The sequence below is a fragment of the Erpetoichthys calabaricus genome, chromosome 9 (genome assembly GCF_900747795.2).
Source record: "Erpetoichthys calabaricus chromosome 9, fErpCal1.3, whole genome shotgun sequence".
NCBI lineage: Eukaryota > Metazoa > Chordata > Cladistia > Polypteriformes > Polypteridae > Erpetoichthys > Erpetoichthys calabaricus.
Window position 1 is genome coordinate 193,972,695 of NC_041402.2, and position 18,693 is coordinate 193,991,387.

General features: G+C 45.0%; 1 protein-coding gene across 1 annotated transcript in view; it reads left to right on the plus strand.

The window, feature by feature from the left end:
• slc2a8 (solute carrier family 2 member 8) overlaps nt 1-18,693 on the plus strand; it is a 41,856-nt gene that overhangs the window by 21,000 nt on the left and 2,163 nt on the right. Inside the window, exons 5-9 of the mRNA XM_028808708.2 lie at nt 1,405-1,616; nt 2,043-2,192; nt 9,347-9,455; nt 9,587-9,766; nt 17,258-17,403. Coding sequence (XP_028664541.1) covers nt 1,405-1,616; nt 2,043-2,192; nt 9,347-9,455; nt 9,587-9,766; nt 17,258-17,403 — 797 coding nt within the window. The remainder of the gene's footprint in view (nt 1-1,404; nt 1,617-2,042; nt 2,193-9,346; nt 9,456-9,586; nt 9,767-17,257; nt 17,404-18,693) is intronic.

Sequence of the window (18,693 nt, forward strand, 5' to 3'; positions counted from 1 at the left end):
CTCCAAAGACCTGCAAGAACATCTGGCTGCAGATGGTGTATCTGTACATCGTTCTACAATTCAAACATCTGTATGGCAGGGTGATGAGAAAGAAGCCCTTTCTGCACTCACGCCACAAACAGAGTCACTTGTTGTATGCCAATGCTCATTTAGACAAGCCAGATTCATTTTGGAACAAAATGCTTTGGACTGATGAGACAAAAATGGAGTTATTTGGTCAGAACAAAAAGCGCTTTGCATGGCGGAAGAAGAACACCGCATTCCAAGAAAAACACCTGCTACCTACTGTCACATTTGGTGGAGGTCCCATCATGCTGTGGGGCTGTGTGGCCAGTTCAGGGACTGGGGCCCTTGTTAAAGTCAAGGGTCGGATGAATTCAACCCAAGATCTTCAAATTCTTCAGGAATTCAAGCATCAGTCACAAAGCTGAAGTTTCACAGGGGTTGGATATTCCAACAAGACAATGACCCAAAACACAGTTGGAAATCTACAAAGGCATTCATGCAGAGGGAGAAGTAGAATGTTCTGGAATGGCCGTCACAGTCCCCTGACTTGAATATCATCGAAAATCTATGGGATGATTTGAAGCAGGCTGTCCATCAAATTGATCTGAACTGGAGAGATTTTGTATGAAGAATGGACAACAAGACCTCCATCCAGAATCAGACACTCATCAGAGGCTATAGGAGGACAGCGTCGAGAGGACAAAAGGAGGCTCAACTAAGTATTGATGTCATATCTCTGTTGGGGGGCCCACATTTATGCACCTGTCTAATTTTGTTATGATGCATATTGCATATTATCTGTTAATCCAATAAACTTAATGTCACTGCTGAAATCCTACTGTGTCCATAAGGCATGTCAGATATTAAAAGGAAGTTGCTACTTTGAAAGCTCAGCCAATGAGAAACAAAAATCCAAAGAATTAAGACGGGTTCCCAAACTTTTTCATATGACTAAATGAAATTCAAAATCCATTCTCCTACCCATTAGAAGAGAGGAACAAATTAGAGAGGGTGAGATGTCATAAAGGTTAGCAAAGGTTCATCATGCTTCATTTGTTCGTTCATTCTTTCATTCATTCATTCATCAATGACACACAACATTTTAGGAAGTTTTGGATACTTTCTCCTAAAGTGAATTTGATACCTCACTAGATTATTCAGTAAGCACTGATGTCCCACTGGGCATCACTCTGAACAGAGCAGGTAGAGAGTTAGGGATTTTTGTGATTCCAAAAATTTTATTCCGGTTAAGATCCGAGTATGTGAGCATCCCAAAATATTTGTCCCACTGTAATGCTTATTTCATTTATTGTGGTTAATAAAACTGAATTGTCTTTGTCAAGGTAAATTAGAGAAGTGTACAAATGTTCATCTAATGCTGGTGTGCTCTTCTCCTAGGTTTGGGCCTACACTGGCGCTGGTTGGCTGTGGCCTGCTCGGTGCCACCGGCCGTGATGCTGATTCTCATGTGTTTCATGCCAGAAACGCCCAGGTTCCTCCTAGCGAAAAACAGACAATCTGAGGCTATTGAAGCCTTGAGGTTTCTGAGAGGACCAGACTACGACCCTGAATGGGAATGCAGGCAGATTGAGGCCTGCTCCACTGAACAGGTGAGCTATTTCTCTATTTAGTTTCTTTATACTTTCAATGACTCTATAGAATGGGATTAGCCTTAGACGTTTCTCTCCATATCCACTTAAATTGTCTTTGAACGAGACAAGTTATGTACACAGAGGTTAGTTTATCGCACTTCCTTGTAATTGGGACAAGGCTACGTGCAGAAATGTTGAGGCTCAGTGTAGTGAGCGGCTTAACCAAGTCTAACTGCCATCCTTGGGATTAATAAAGTGAGTGAGTGTGTGTGTGTGTGTGTGTGTGTGTGTGTGTCTGTCTGTCTGTCTGTCTGTCTGTCTGTCTGTCTGTCTGTCTGTCTATCTATCTAATTTTCAGGTATGTCATTACTTTTTACACTTACTTTGATCTGTTATTTTAGGTGTGCGTTAAGTTATTAATGATTTGTCCATTTTCTGTTTTAGACAAACGGACTCCGGTTAGAAGACTTTAAAGACCCAGTAGTCTACAAGCCATTTATCATTGGTGTCCTCCTGATGTTCTTTCAGCAACTCTCTGGGATCAATGCCATTATGTTTTATGCAGAGACTATTTTCGAGGAAGCTAACATGAAGGTATTCCTATCATGCTGTCTTAGATTCAAATCATAACAATCTGCTTACACAAATACACTGTAAGGCCTCATCTTCTGCATTATCCTGTTCATTATTGATTGGTCTACTGTTGCACCTTAAGCTTAGCGCATACACAGAAAGACATACACAGGCTCTATCCTCTTTAGTGCTGATTACAAATGATGCCTGCACAGCCTGTCACCATTAAGTACTTCACATAGGGACTTGCTGCCGTTCACATGAACAATACACCCTCCCTATCCATTCAGTCGTGCCCGACCCTTGAATACACTGTAGGCCAGTCCTCGCCATGCTTCCCTGTTTTCCACGGCTTCTTGTCAGTTGCTTGCTGTTCATTCCCATGTCATTCTTGATGGTATCCAGCCAATGGGCCTTTGGTCTCCCTTGCTTTCTTTTACCAGTCGGACTGCCATCAGTCAGGATTGGGCCCAGAAGTTGATTGACAGCCTGTCAGGGCGAATTGCAGAGATCTTGAAAAAGATAAAATGGCCAACACTTTGTCAACGCCTGAATTGCTTGTAAGTCTACTTCAGTCTACCAGAGAAACATCTGACACAAAGATCTAAAAACACTGAAGCAGCAAACTGTGTGAAAACCAACACTTGGGTCATTCTCAAAACTTTTGGCCATGACCGTAGGGTATGTCATACTTACGGAGTGCAGTTGCTGATCTTGTTGCCAGACGTTGTAAGTTTCAATGACTGAAAATTGCCGGGGATGTCAAATTTAGCAGCGTGTCTACTTTTCCAGCATTGTCTTGTTCCCCTCTTTTTCTGACGGTCAATAGATATCAAAACCTTGTCTATCTCAAGTGTACAGCCCTGCCAGGGGCAGACTGGCCATTAGGGCATTTGGGCAATGCCCAGTGGGCTGCGGGCTCTGGTCTGATTATGGGCCGGTTGTTTCATGAAATAAATTTTATGTACTGGTTACTGTTTGACATTAAAATTAATTTTCTAAACTACTAAACATTATCTGTCGAGTACTGCGATTCATATAGTCCTATATAATATACCGTATTACATCATCAAGTTGTTTTAGTTGTCGGTACATAACGTTGCAGTGAAAAATGTGGTCAAAACTGCCTTTTGCTGATGTTTCGATAACTCTACATTTCGGTTAGCATATACATTATTGCAATTTATTTTCTCTCATATCTAGTATTTAAATTCTTCGGTACTAATAATTAGTTTAGATTATGCATTATGCATTTTATTGATCTCTGGTTGTCAGTGTGAGCGATAATTAGTGGTTTTCAGCTGCGATTATTAGTATGATGAAATAAAGTTATAAAGCACATAAATTTTATTTCTAAGCATGTCGTCAAATTTTAAGTTGTGTCTAAACAGCAGTGGGCAGATTAAGTTTGACAACAGTTTAGATAGAGTTCATATCATAAGCTCATAGCAAGTAGCGAGCCGCGTACTCATCACAAATTTTAAGAAAATGACAATGAATAACGGACGGAGTGGGTCGACGTCGTCACCTCGCTCATTGAAGGAAGCCCGGGCCGGTTTTGAGACCCAGTCCTCTCCTGAGCTCTGCCCCAAATGTCCCTCCACGCTCTTATCTACAGGCTGCAGTGAAGTGTATTTGGAATGACTGCAAAGATGATTGGGTGCTGGTGATGGCGGCACGTCTTTTAAATATATGTCTCAGACTCAGTTTTTGTAATAATGAAAATTCAGCTCCATTGTGGTGCGTAAGATGGGAAAGTGTATTAAATAACTTTCTTCATATGCCTTAAAGCATTTTTGAAAATTTCAGAGAAGCCTGTATGTGTAATTGTGGTATACTCTTATGTGTAAAGATTGTATAGCCAGTGGCATAGCTAGTGGAGAGCGGTCCACCCCAGGCGGCACGATTGGCCAAAAGGCTCAGTACGATTCGTGTGTAGTCAGCAGGTTCGGAAAAATATCACTCATGAATGAAAAGTCTAATTCTCTGATTTTTTTTATCCACAAAAGCTTCAAAAATAATTTTCTGACTGTCCTTGTGTGACGGCATGAGACACAGCAGTTATAAACCTAAACATTACACCGAGAATTTCTAGGAAGATAAACGACTAATTTACAATTTATAATTTTGTTTCGTTATCGATCCGAATGCGTTCTTGCTCTGCGCAGAAAACATCCCCACCTACAGTGGGTGTAGAAAAGAATCCCCCCCCCCCCCCCCCCGAAATATTCCCTTTTTTTTTTTTGCTTTACAGCCTTAAATGTAAACACACAAATTCATATTTCTTCCCAGCTTTACTTACTCAGTGCCACCTCTAACATCCAAGTGAAAGATATCACAGCTACAATAATTAATCAAAAACAAGACCTACTGAGATTAATAAAGGATCCCCCCCATGTCAATATTTTGTTGACCCCCCTTTTGCTTTACTGACAGCCTTGAGTCTGTTGATTCTTCTCTATCAGCTTTGCACACCTAGATTGTGTAATATTTGCCCCCCACTTTTCTTTACAGTTTAACTGTTGAAGTTCGGTCACATTGGATGGTGAGCGTTGGTGGTCTGCTGTCTTCAGATCTTTCCACAGATTTTCAGTGTGATTTTGGTCTGGGCTCTGACTGGCCACACCAGGACATTCACTTTTTTCTCCTTCAGCCCCTGTGTGGTCAGTTTTGCTGTGTGCTTCAGGTCGTTGTCGTATTGAAAGGTGAACATTCTGCCCATCTTCAACTTTCTGGCAGAGGGCAGCAGGGTTTCCTTAAGAATTTGACAGTATTTTGCCCCATCCGTTTTTTCTTCTACCCTAACGAGAGCCCCAGGCCCCCCACCACAGGATGCTGCCCCCTCCATGCTTTACTGTAGGTATGGTGTGTTGTGGATGGTGAGCTGCATTGGTGTACCGTTTGGTATTGAGGCTTTCAGGCTCATCTGACCAGAAGACCTTTTTCCACTTGGCATCAGAATCTTCAAGGTGCATTCTGGCAAAGCTCAAACAAGCCTTAATGTGGCCTTTCTTAAGAAGTGCGACCCTGCTGAACAAGCCACAATGGTGGAGTGCTTGTCAAATTGTTGTCACATGCACACCATTAATGACCACTCTTTGCCATCAAATCCTGGAACTCCTTCAAAGTGGCCATTGGCCTCTCGGTAGCCTCTCTTACCAGTTTCCTCCTTGTTCTTCCATCCCACTTGGAGGATCCAGGAAGGGTCCTAGTAGTACCAAACACTTCTTTATGATGGACTTTACTGAGCTCCTTGGGACTGATGAAGCCTTTGAGATTTGTTGGTCTCCATCTCCTGCCTTCTGCCCATCCATAACTCTATCCCTGAGATCTTTTGAAAGTGGCCTGCCACCCACAGTCAGTTGTTTGCTGTCAGTGGCACTGCCAAGCAAGGGAATGAATGGTCCAGGAACAGCTTCACTAATCCCACACTCATTACAACTGATCACAGCCAGTAACCGCAATGGAAATGGGGGGCACTGACACCTGAGTGAGTTTAGGGGGGCCCCCTAAAGGACCCCCCCCCGGTCCTTTATTCATCTCAGGATTTCTTGTTTTTGATTTTTTTAAATTCCTCTGAACTGTTGCTGTGATATCTTTCACTTGGATGTTAGAGACTGCATTGAGTAAGTAAAGCTGGAAAAAATATTAGTTTGTGTGTTTTCATTTAAGGCTATAAAGCAAAAAAAAATGTGAATATTTCAAAGGGGGGGATTCTTTTCTATGCCCACTGTGACAGATAGAGGCTTTGTCCACCTCTTGAACCCTCAGGTACCACTCTGAACACCAGGTAAAAGTATAAATAGTATTTATTTTACTAATATATCGTGCACAAGGCACTCTCCACACCCCACTCATAAACACTACAACTCTCTCTCTCACTAATCAATCCTCCTCGCCCAGACACTTTGCCACCCTACCTCCCAGCTCAGCTCAGTGTCTGGGCTTTCCCATAGTCCTTTTATATCTCCCGACCCGGAAGTGGTTCCTGGCACAACCCACAACTCCATTTCCTTCCAGGTCAGGGTAAACAGTCCTCTTCTTCACCCCGGGAGCACGTCGTTTCCTCTGGTCACGTGATGATGATGCACTCCCGGGTTATAGGGCACACAAGAGCCCACTAGCCCCCCTACAGCGACTCCCGGTGGTCCCCAAGGTATCCAGCAGGGCTGTGTATAGAAACTACAAAGTCCATGAGGCCCTGCTGGAACTCGGGGCACCATCATGCTGTCCGGAGGGCTCCTCCTAGCGGCCTGGGGGTGGCGACCGGAGTCTGTAGTTGGTCGTCCATCACAGTTCCCCCCCCTTAGCGACGACAACCGGGGCGGAGCGTCGATCCCCGAGAGGGACGTCCTCCTCCAGGAGAACGCGTCATCCGGACCTTGGCTACGTTGTCTAGATCCCCCGGCGAACCTTGGGGGAACGGTGTATCTTCTTTCCCACCGCTCCCCTGTCCTCCGGGGAAAACTTCGCCACACGTGGCCCGGTTGCCGACAGTTGTAGCACCGCCGACGTCCTCCTGGTGGCTTCTCTTCCCGAGACCTGAAACATCTCGGGAATTCGGTCAGCTCCACCTTCTCCTCTGCCAAGGAGGGGTTAACGGCCGCTTTGCTGCTCTCTGCCCTTTTCTTTACCCTGTCAGGAGACCCGCGTTTTATTTCAGGGATCTCCTGCTTTCTCTGGAGCTTGTGCACAGCGTGAGGCTCTCTATGGAAAAGAGAGAGCCTCTTTGCTGTTTGCACACCCGTTGTCCTATGTAATGTAGGAGGCGGCGTCATTAGCACCATATCGCTCCGGGTAACAGCACTTTCTAGCTGCCCCGGTTTGATTGGCACTTCCTCCGCCCCTCCAGTAACTATTGACAACTCCCTCTTCACGCGGGTCGGGGTCTTGAGGTCCGCATCGTTCCGGAGAGGCGTCTGATACCGCTGCCCCGGTTCAATCGGACCGTTGCCCGACCACTCAGTCATCACACCACGCTCCACTGTCGGATTCACAGTGCTTTGGCAGCCGCTACTTATTAAACGCGGTGCCAGCTCACACTGTGTCCCCTTATCATATACGGTACAGAAATCACTTGCCTGCACCGCCGCATTAATCGAGGTCGGGGCTTCACGGCCTAATCGCCAAAGGTAGTCTTGCAGTCCTTTCAACGGCGCTTCGGCTGTAGCTCCCAGCTCCTCCACACGCTTCTTCACCTCTTCCATCCCCTGAAAGAAAGTGTATAGGGGCTCGAGATATTTCTCGAGCTCCCGCAAGTTTATAAAGTTATTTGTCTTGGCCGGAGACAAGGTTACTTCCGTGTTTCCTTCATTCACCGGCCGGGAGCCAATGAGCACGTCCACTCCTGGCACGTGCTCTGCTGGTTCGCGCATGGGCTTCTGGGACTTGGAGTCCGAAGAGGAACGGGTAGCCTCCTGTGGCTGGCTGCGGTGTGCCTTTTTAACTTTGTCGGCAGACCGTACAGTCACTTCCCGCCCCTCTTTATCTTGGTTTAAAGCTGGCACTGTATCACTCGCTGCCCCCTTCCCCTTCAGGGAGCTCCGACTCGTCGGGGAAGCCCTGACCTCACCGAAGGCTTGAAACTGACCTTCTTCCTGGTTGCCGTCGTGCGAGGTCACGTGGACTTTGTCCTCGAATGGGCTTGTAGATGGACGACTCCTAGCCTGACCTGCCTTCTGGGTAACGCGGCCATCTTGCCATGGTATGAGGAAGGCATCCGACGCACCGTCTGCTTTCTGGAGGCATGACTCTGCAAAAAATGAGCAAAAGGTACCCGAAACTTTGGGCGTTTTTCCAGTACATACCTCCAACCGTGGTAGCGGTGTCTCTAATCCGTTTAGGGATTCCGGCGCGGCCGATGGCTGACAGCAACCCTGCTGTTGCGCCCTTCGGGCTTGTTCAGCTTTTATCGGCTCTCGGTCCTCCTCACACCCAGTCAGGTAAGCCCAGGTTAATTCGCCGTCCGTCATGGTCTTCACCCAGTCGGGACTGCCCTTCTTCTTTCCAGATTTCTTCCCCATAGTCTGCTTTAAATAACGACTCACAGCTGCAGCGCTCTTTGTCGTGGGTGGGTTTTCACCTCCGCGTTTTCAAGAGGGACCTTCTTAGGGTTCTGTCCACAGTAAAATTTATTTAAATCCAGGTCCTCTGCCAAACCCGACGGCCAGAGAATCCTGCCGACTACGCCAACTGTGACAGATAGAGGCTTTGTCCACCTCTTGAACCCTCGGGTACCACTCTGAACACCAGGTAAAAGTATAAATAGTATTTATTTTACTAATATATCGTGCACAAAGCACTCTCCACACCCCACTCATAAACACTACAATTCTCTCTCTCACTAATCAATCCTCCTCACCCAGACACTTTGCCACCCTACCTCCCAGCTCAGCTCAGTGTCTGGGCTTTCCCATAGTCCTTTTATATCTCCCGACCAGGAAGTGGTTCCTGGCACAACCCACAAGTCCATTTCCTTCCGGGTCAGGGTAAACAGTCCTCCTCTTCACTCCGGGAGCACGTCGTTTCCTCTGGTCACGTGATGATGACGCACTCCCGGGTTATAGGGCACACAGGAGCCCACTAGCCCCCCTACAGCGACTCCCGGTGGTCCCCAAGGTATCCAGCAGGGCTGTGTATAGAAACTACAAAGTCCATGAGGCCCTGCTGGAACTCGGGGCACCATCATGCTGTCCGGAGGGCTCCTCCTAGCGGCCTGGGGGTGGCGACCGGAGTCTGTAGCCGGTCGTCCATCACACCACCTATCACTTGTACACTACACTGGTTCTGGTTTTAGCAGCGTAATTATATTAAACTAATAATTAGAACACGGCTTATCAGTGCGTCTGTACTATATTCTTGTCTAGTTGATGCTTATAAATAATTATATGTGAAAAATTATTGCTGTTTCTCTATATATGAATAAGTCTATGCAAAATTTATCTTAATTTTTCTCTAAACATCATTTTAATTTTCTATTTAAATAGGTTAACATATTCAGATATGTTGGGTGGCGGCAAATTGAAACACCGCCCCGCTCCAGCAACGCCACAGTGTATAGCATGCTGGACTCTTATAGCAGAAGTCTAGTTAAGAAGAATAAACTGAAGTTGACTTGGAGGAAGAACTATAAGTAGGGAATGTAGTAGATTTCTGATCCAAATTGTTTTCTGCAGGACAGCAGTGCGGCCACAGTGATAGTCGCCTCCATCCAGGTAGTCTTCACAGCACTAGCTGCTCTAATCATTGACAGAGCAGGCCGAAGAGTACTGCTGATCATCTCAGGTAGGCCTATGGTGTGCTTATGTTTTTGCATGAAAGGCCATTCTGGCTTTTAGTTTTATTTATTTATTTATTTTTTATTTACAACTTGGTCATGTCAAAAATAAAGTTCCTTTATTTCTCTCTGTTTATAGGGTTAACGATGGCTGGAAGCACAGCAGCATTTGGTGTCTATTTCAAAATTGGCATGGAGAATTCAAAAAATGTGTCCATTGACAAAATTGCACTCCTTGCCGATTCCAGTCCTACAGCGCAACCACCAGAGAACCAACTGGCCTGGCTGGCTCTGGCCAGTATGGCTGTGTTCATTGCAGGTGTGTGGCTTGGTGAAACTGCTAAACAAGAATTGTTAGGTTAACAACTATATAACGAGAAAGAAAAATGTCACGTTAGTATAGTGAATGAAGCCCAGACACTGAGACAGTCAGAATTCCAAGAACATGCACATTTAATTTCTGCTCCTGCACACATCACCAGTAAAGCTCACAGTCCTTTCTCGTCTTCTCTCTCTATTGCCACCTCTACTCCACTCTTCGCAAGCTCCGTCCTCTTCCACCCGATTCCGGCTCCTCGAGTGAGGTGGTGGCCCCTTTTATGTTGCACCAGGTGAACTTCCTGAAGCACTTCCTGGTGTGGCAGAAGTGCTCCGTGGGCACCTGGAAGCACTCCAGGTGCACTCGGTTCCTCCTCTTCTGGAAGTGCTGCCATCCATGGCTCCGGGATCATCCAAGTCGCCCCCTGGAGGTGACCTCGGACCCCAACAGGGTTGAGCTTCCAAGCTTTCCATCTGTGACCCTGATGTAATCCAGGGGGGCTGCCCTCTTGCACTCCGGGGAAGATATTGCCCCTCTCCCAGTCCTTCCCGTCTCCAGGCGTCCAGGTGGGGCAAGGTCCCTGGTCGTCTGCCACAGTATGTATGATCTGTCAGTTTTCTGAGGTTTTATGACCTTAATTTTACGTGTTGCACTGGAAGTTCAACACACCAAAGGAGTAATTCACCCAATAATATTTTTTATATGTTACTCCGTGTTGTTTATAGGGCTGAGAAAATTTTTTAATTTCCATTGGGTAACAAAATTCCTGATACACTGGGGCCAAATTGATGTCTTTATCCTCAAGAACCTAAGACCGAATCCAGTCGTCAAAGTTCTCAAAGGCCTTGATAAAGCTAACCCAGCAGGATTCGTTCAGTTACAGTAGTAGTAGTAGTAGTCTACAGTACATGAACAGAGTACAGTCAAGTCATTGCTGCAGGTCCAGTCAACACACAACACAATCACTCCTCTCTAACACCATCTTATATATGAACGTCTATGTGTGGAACTGTGTGTGTGTCTGTCTGTCTGTCTGGCCTGGAAGTGAGAGGTGGAGTCGGGGTAAGGGCTTCCACCTCCGAGGAAACAGAAAATTTGCTTAGCCGCTAATAACACAAGCGAGGCGATACCGTCAGCAAAACGAAACCTCAGAAGAAAGAGTCACTCGCTTTGCTACTAATGCACAAGTGAGACGAGCACATTGGCAAAATGAAGCCTCCTAGGAGAGAGACGCCCAGAGTAGTTCCTTTCAATTACCTGACATCGCTACATTTCTATTTTTTTTTTCTGACAATTTCAATAGTTTCTAGGACTCCGGGCTTTTTTACAGCACGGGCTTACACAGCTAGTAATACATAAGAATGTATTATAATTAATAGGAAAACATAAATCAACGGGCAGCATGTTGGCACAGTGGTAGCGCTGATGCCTCGCAGTTAGGAGACACGTCTGGGTTCGCTTCCCAGGTCCTCCCTGCGTGGAGTTTTCATGTTCTCCCCGTGTCTGTGTGGGTTTCCTCCCACAGTCCAAAGACGTGCAGGTTAGGTGCACTGGTGATGCTGAATTGTCCCTGGTGAGTGCTTGGTGTGTGGGTGTGTGTGACCTGCGGTGGGCTGGCACCCTGCCTTGCTCCCTGTGCTGGTGATTGGCTCCAGCAGACCCCCGTGACCCAGTGTTAGGATATAGTGGGTTGGAAATTATTACTGACTGACTGACATAAATCAGCACATCTGATGTACACCTGTTTTTTGTGAAAAGTTGTCGAATTTTCACAGAAGGTGCTGCACTAGCGTTTTCCGTTCTAATTTTATCCAAGAACAAGAGGAAAGGCCCCTAAACTGTACCTTTGGTTTACATATATGCCCATAATACTCACTCCTGGGGACCTCAACAATGACAGGGTGCATACTTCTACATCAGGGGTGTCCAGCTTCGGTCTTGGTGGGCCGCAGAGGCTGCAGGTTTTCATTCTAACCATCTTCTTAATTAGTGAGACGTTTTTGCAGCTGATTAACTTTTTTTGCTTAAGTTTTAATTGACATGACTCGGACCCCCTTAGTTGTTTCTTTTTCCTTAACGAGAAGCCAAACAATAATGAGACACAAAATGAGCCGCCACATGACCAGACAGAGAGGAAAGAGAGAAACGGTGGTCTTAGAAAAAACAGAAAATCAACAGAAAGAGAGCAGCAGCAAGTCTGGAGATTCACTAACGGCTTTAGTTAACAGCAAGAATCGGCTTCTCATTAAGAAATTGGTTGGAGTGAAATGGGCTGGAGTTTGACGTTGCAGTTTAGCTGGTCATCTGTCGGCTCGTCTCGTGTCTCATTTCTGTCTGGTTGCCATTTAATGAAGAAATGAATCAATAAATGGAATTCAGCCATTGGTCAAACTATCTTTGATGTTATGTAACAAAATAGAATGGACAGATGTCATGCTGAAAAATGTATTTCATTATAAAGAAATGTGTGATTATTGCAGAAAGGTGAAAATTAGAGCAGTTGAACTGACACATTGGACCATTTGCAGAATTCAGCGTGAAGCGAAACCATTTAGTTCAGTTCAATTCTTTATTGTCATGTGTACAAGTACAAATACCATGTACAATGCGGGGGCACATGCAAGCAAGCATTTCAGACAGTGAACATAGACAAAAAAAACACACAATAAATAAATGAGTAAATAAATAAAACCAGAATCTTAGGAATAAATAGAAACAGTGGGAGAAGTATATGTGCAGGTAGTAGTGGAGGTGACACAAGGTTACTGATTGTTCATGAGTCTGATTGCAGTTGGGTAGAAACTGTTCCTGTACCTGGAGGTGCAGCATCCGAATGGACTTTAGTCACTCCCCAGATGGGAGGAGGGTGCAGGGTGGCTGGGGTCCCACCTGATACGGTTCACTTTCCTGAGACAGCGTGTAGTGTGGATGTCCTGGATCACAGGGAGCTGTGTGCCCGTGATCTGCTGTGCTGTACTCGCCACACGCTGCAGAGCTCTGAGCAGTTGCTGTACCAGGATGTGATGCACCCTGTCAGGATGGATTCCACAGTACACCTGTAGAATCTGCACAGGGTTGTGGGGGACATCCGGGCCTTACTCCGTCTCCTGAAGAAGTAGAGGCGTTGTTGAGCTTTCTTGACTACTGCCGCAGTGTGACTTGACCATTTAAGATCATCAGTGAGGGTGGCTCCAAGGAACCTAAAGCTGCTGACCTGCTCCACAGCCTCACTTCCGATGTAGATGGGGCTGTACCCTGTTGTCTGTTTGCGGAAATCCACAATCATCTCCTTAATTTTGCTAATGTTGAGGGTGAGGTTGTTGTCCTGACACCGTTCTGCCAGGAGTCTGATCTCCTCCCTGTAGGCCATCTCATCGTCCTCGCTGATCAGACCTATTACATCTACATCTAGTCAGTGTATAGCAGTGGTCAAGAAGGCTAAGAAAATGTGTGGTTATTTGGTGCCCACAGTGTGCAGAGTACAAGACCAGGGAGGTTACGCTTAAGCTGTGTAGCTCACTAGTGAGGCCTCACCCTTAATACTGAGTGTAGTATTGGTCTGAATGATGGAGCACCAGAGACAGTGCGGAGAAGATCAGCCAGGCTGATTCAGGACTGTGAGGTCCTCTTTGAAGAGAAGTTTGCTTCAATTGAAAATCGGAAATTAAGAAGTGTCACAAGTGCAGTATTTAAAACTAGGATCCCAGTTTTTACTTTAAAATGGATTCTTCCACAAGAACCCAGACACGCAGTTTGGAACTTGTTAAGACTTGTGAATTTCCCATTGGGATTAATAAAGTATCTATCTATCTATCTATCTATCTATCTATCTATCTATCTATCTATCTATCTATCTATCTATCTATCAATCAATCAATCACGGAATTAATACACACATGAGATTGTCTACATTTACTAAAGCAGAGAGTTGGACAGAAGGTCCCTGAAGCTTGTGTTTGATCCATCTGTGTCTTTGCACACTTATCTATTACAGGTGGCAGGTTCTGTTCGGGGTACCTCTGGCACAGTGCAGGAACCAAACCTGGACAGTCCATTACAGGCTTACAGACTCCTGTGAACCAAAACAAGAATTGACAGTTAGTGCAATTTTGGAAGAAACTTTCACGTGACCACAGGATGAACATGCAGACTCCACACCAGCAGTGACCATAATTTGAACCCCAGTGCTAACTTTATGCCACCACCTCATCCATGTCTGATTTACATTGCCAGTTTGCAGCAAATTGTGTGCCTCTTGCTTTCACCATCAGGGTTATGAAAATGGATTTTGTTTGTGCGTATTAATACCTGTACTTAACTACACTTAACAATGATAGTACATTTTATTTATTCGTAGTTGCCTTTCTAAACACTCAAGGACACTGAACAATAGATAAAACACACATTATAAACAAAACTAAATAAATACAAAAATGAAAATCAAGCACAGCAATTATAATCAAATGGATAAAGCAGTCTTAAACGGAGGAGTTTTAAGTTTAGGCTTGGAAAGTGAGAATGAATCAATATTTCTAAGCTCGGGTGGCAATGAGCTCCACTTCGTTTTGCATGTTTCTTATTAATGAATGAAGCACAGGAACAGCCATTGTGAAGGTGAGAGACCTGCTTAGAGATGTTAGAAGCCTGCAGCAGGGGTGGCAGTGCCAGCCAGGCCCAAGTCTTCATGCCACACCAAGGTGCAGCAGGGGGCTTTTCACCTATCGCTGTTTGTTAGGATTGTCTCTTTTATCTTTTTAGGGTTTTTCATTTTTTTATCACTTTCTCCTGCTCCCTTTTTTGTTCTTCGTTCATATTTTCTGTTATTACCTATAATGCCCTGCTCTTGGGGTCTGGAAGTGTGACTTGAGGTGCCCTTTTTAAACTCTATTTACTGTTTGAGGCCTTTGCTGAGGTGTTAGATTTTCAGCTCCCATTTTGTTCTTTCCTCCTATTCCCTTACTTTTCCGATTTAGATCTTTTGAATTTCAGCAGCTTTCTGTTTCTTGGTTTTCTCTTTTGTTTAATGCAGTTTTTTTTTGGTAATTATTGGTTTATATCTTTTGTTTCCATCCATCCATCCATTTTCCAACCCGCTGAATCCGAACACTGGGTGACGGGGGTCTGCTGGAGCCAATCCCACCCAACACAGGGCACAAGGCAGGAACCAACCCCGGGCAGGGTGCCAACCCACCGCAGGACACACACAAACACACCCACACACCAAGCACACACACTAGGGCCAATTTAGAATCGCCAATCCACCTAAACTGCATGTCTTTGGACTGTGGGAGGAAACCCACGCAGACACGGGGAGAACATGCAAACTCCACGTAGGGAGGACCCGGGAAGTGAACCCAGGTCCCCAGGTCTCCCAACTGCGAGGCAGCAGCGCCACCGTGCCGCCCATCTTTTGTTTTGTTTCTCTTATTTTACATATACAGTACACCCCCAAAATTGTGAAAAACCGCGACCTTTGGATGGTGTTAACAAATGCCTTTTAAATTCCTATTTTTATAGTTTAGATAGATAGATAGATACTTTATTAATCCCCATGGGAAATTCACAAGTCTTAACAAGTTCCAAACTGTGTGTCTGGGTTCTTGTGGAAGAATCCATTTTAAAGTAAAAACTGGGATCCTAGTTTTAAATACTGCACTTGTGACACTTCTTAATTTCCGATTTTCAATTGAAGCAAACTTCTCTTCAAAGAGGACCTCACAGTCCTGAATCAGCCTGGCTGATCTTCTCCGCACTGTCTCTGGTGCTCCATCATTCAGACCAACACTACACTCAGTATTAAGGGTGAGGCCTCACTAGTGAGCTACACAGCTTAAGCGTAACCTCCCTGGTCTTGTACTCTGCACACTGTGGGCACCAAATAACCACACATTTAGTTTAAACCCTAAATACAGTATGCCCCCAAAGCACTTTAATTTCATTGCAAACTCCGCTTAATACATTACCTAAAAAATTACCTTAATACATTTCTTAAAAACAGAATGTAAAGTTAAACCCGTCTACTGTATAATACTGTACTGCTTTGTCTCCCGCGGTGCTCGAATGTAAAATACCGATGTTACCGCTACTGTAATTCATGCAAGCGCATTTTCTTTGTTATAAGTAGAGTAAATACATAATAACTTCATTTAATTAAAATACAGTTAAATGTACGGGTTCTCACCAATGATGAATGATATTGATGATGATGATGAAGTAGCTGTGCAGTACGATGCAGAGGATTTAAAACTCCTCAGGTGGCGCCTCTTCTTCAGGCGCTTCAGGAGGAGTCGTATCTTTGGACGGGTCTTCTTCTGGTGTTGGCTTTTCTTTATAGGTTTCAGGAATATTATGATGGGAAGTTGCTACATTGTCTCCTGTAGCGAACTGCTGGTGCAATTTCTGTGCTTTCTCACGGATGATGTTACCTTCCAAGGGGATGTTCTTCTTCCTGCAGTCGGTGATCCACAATGCCAAGGCACATTCCATCCTGACGATATTTTTATTCCTTACAGTCGTTACCTTTTTGGCACGATCACAGAAACGTACAGATACAGTACTCCAGATCACTGCTTCGTTCTTTATGTAGCGTGCGGTGCTTTCATTAATGGCATAGTGGCACACTACTGCAGCATAACTTTTTAGTTCCTGGAGCAAATCCAGTAGTTCAACCTTCTCCTGGAGTGTTTTAAACTTTTTCTGGCGCTCAGGCTCCGTGCCCGAAGCCTTCGAAGGTGCAGGTCGTTTCGGCGACATCGTGTGCGTTTTAAGAATAACAAAATGAATACAATAACAAAATGGAAAACACGAGGACACTCGGCTGGAGACGCGTCACAGGGCAGCAGTCAATCAGCAGCAAGGAGAAACCAATAACGCTCACGGATTGGCTACTTTCACCATCCCAACCCGCGTTTCCCTCAGCGGTTGCTTCCTGTTCTCTCTACAGCACAGTGTTGCCATAAAAAATTGTGGAGGATATTTGCGCCTTCCGCTAACAATTAATAGTTAGGTTCTAAGGAAAAATCCGCAAACGACTGAGTACGCGAACCCTGAACCGTGACTTCGCGGGGGTCTACTGTATTTGCTATTTAGAATTCTTTTGATTGTTTAAAAATTTTGCTAGGGAAATTGTGATTATTTTTGTTTTATTTGAATCTTTGGCTTTTTTGAATATGTTCTTAATTTCAGATTGGTTTACATTATTAGATTTTTTTTTTCCTTTTCTGTCCTTTAATTATTAAAGGTTTTGTTTATTTGGTCATTGGTTTTGTCAGTTACTCTCTCCTTCTGAATGGTTTTGTAGGACTCAGGCCCTACGAGACAGCAGGCCTTGGGCCTGTAAAGAAGGATTCAGGCCTTTCTTGGTTGAAATCATAACACCGTCAGCTTGAGCACAAAACTCCCCAATCAACGTTTTTTTTTCTTCCCCCTCTGTCTCTACAAGTTAAGTGATTGGTGGAAATTTATGGAGTAACGTTTACTGTTCTTTTTCAGGATTTGCAATTGGCTGGGGTCCTACACCTTGGCTGGTGATGTCCGAGATCTTCTCAACTAGAGCCCGCGGCTTCTCTAGTGGGGCGTGCGTTTTGACCAACTGGGGCTGTGCCTTTTTAGTGACCAAAGAGTTCCATGATGTGATGGTAAGTAAACTGATTATTGAGAACTGAAGTGTTAGTAAAGAAACTAACACTTGAAGCGAGCAGCAGATGTTTAGAAGATGGTGAAATTGTGCTGGCTGAAAATCCCCAAATACTCCCCCATCTTCACTCCCTCCTGAAGCTGAACTGGATTAACTGATTTTCTGGTCTTTCTCCTTTCGGTGAAGCCAATGTCACATTATGTGACGTCTAGTTGTTGGGTTTGTCAGATATGCCAACTGCTGTTGCTGACCTCATTGCTGGACCATGTCAATTTAAAGGACTGTGTGTTTCTTCCCATATCAGATTTACCGACTGAGTTTTGACTTTTTAGTGCAGTCTTGATCTCCCCTTTTTCTGACAGCCAATAGTCTGATGGAGCACTGATTGGTTGTCTCGTCCTACGTCAGCAGCTGACCTCATAGATGCTCTTTTGGCTGAATGGGCACAAATTCCCACAGAAATCACATGGAAAGCCTTTCCAGAAAATTGGAGGCTGATACAGCCGCAATAGGGAGCCAACTCCATATTAACCTCCTTAGCGTTAGACCCGAGGATTACTCGGCGACTGTATAGACGCGTCTTGTGACCCGAGCATCACTCGGTGACTGTATAGATGCGTCACATGTAACCGTTGGACCTGTGGATTAGTCAGCAACTGTATAGACGCATCTTGTGTAAGCGTTAGACCGAAGGATTACTTGGCAAGTGTAAAGACGTGTCTTGTGTAAGTGTTAGACGTGATGATTAGTTGGCAACTGTAAAGACGTGTCTCGGACCCAAGGATTAGTCGGCAACTAAAGACGCGTCTCGTATAAACGTTAGACCCGAGGATTAGTTGCCAATTGTAAAGACGTGTCTTGTTTAAGCGTTAGACCAGTGGATTAGTCAGCAACTGTAAAGACGTGTCTTGTGTAAGCGTTAGACCTGACGATTAGTCGGCAATTGTAAAGACGCGTCTCGTGTAAGCATTAGACCTGACGACTAGTTGGCAACTGTAAAGACGCGTCTCGGACCCAAGGATTAGTCGGCAACTGTAAAGACGCATCTCGTGTAAGCGTTAGACCCGAGCATCACTCGGCAACTGTACAGACGTGTCTTGTTTAAGCGTTAGACCTGAAGATTATTTGGCAAATGTATAGACGTGTTTCATGTAAGCGTTAGACCCGAGGATTACTCGGCAACTGTAAAGATGCGTCTCGTGTAAGCGTTAGACCTGATGATTAGTTGGCAAATGTAAAGACGTGTCTTGTATAAGCGTTAGACCTGTGGATTAGTCAGCAACTGTAAAGA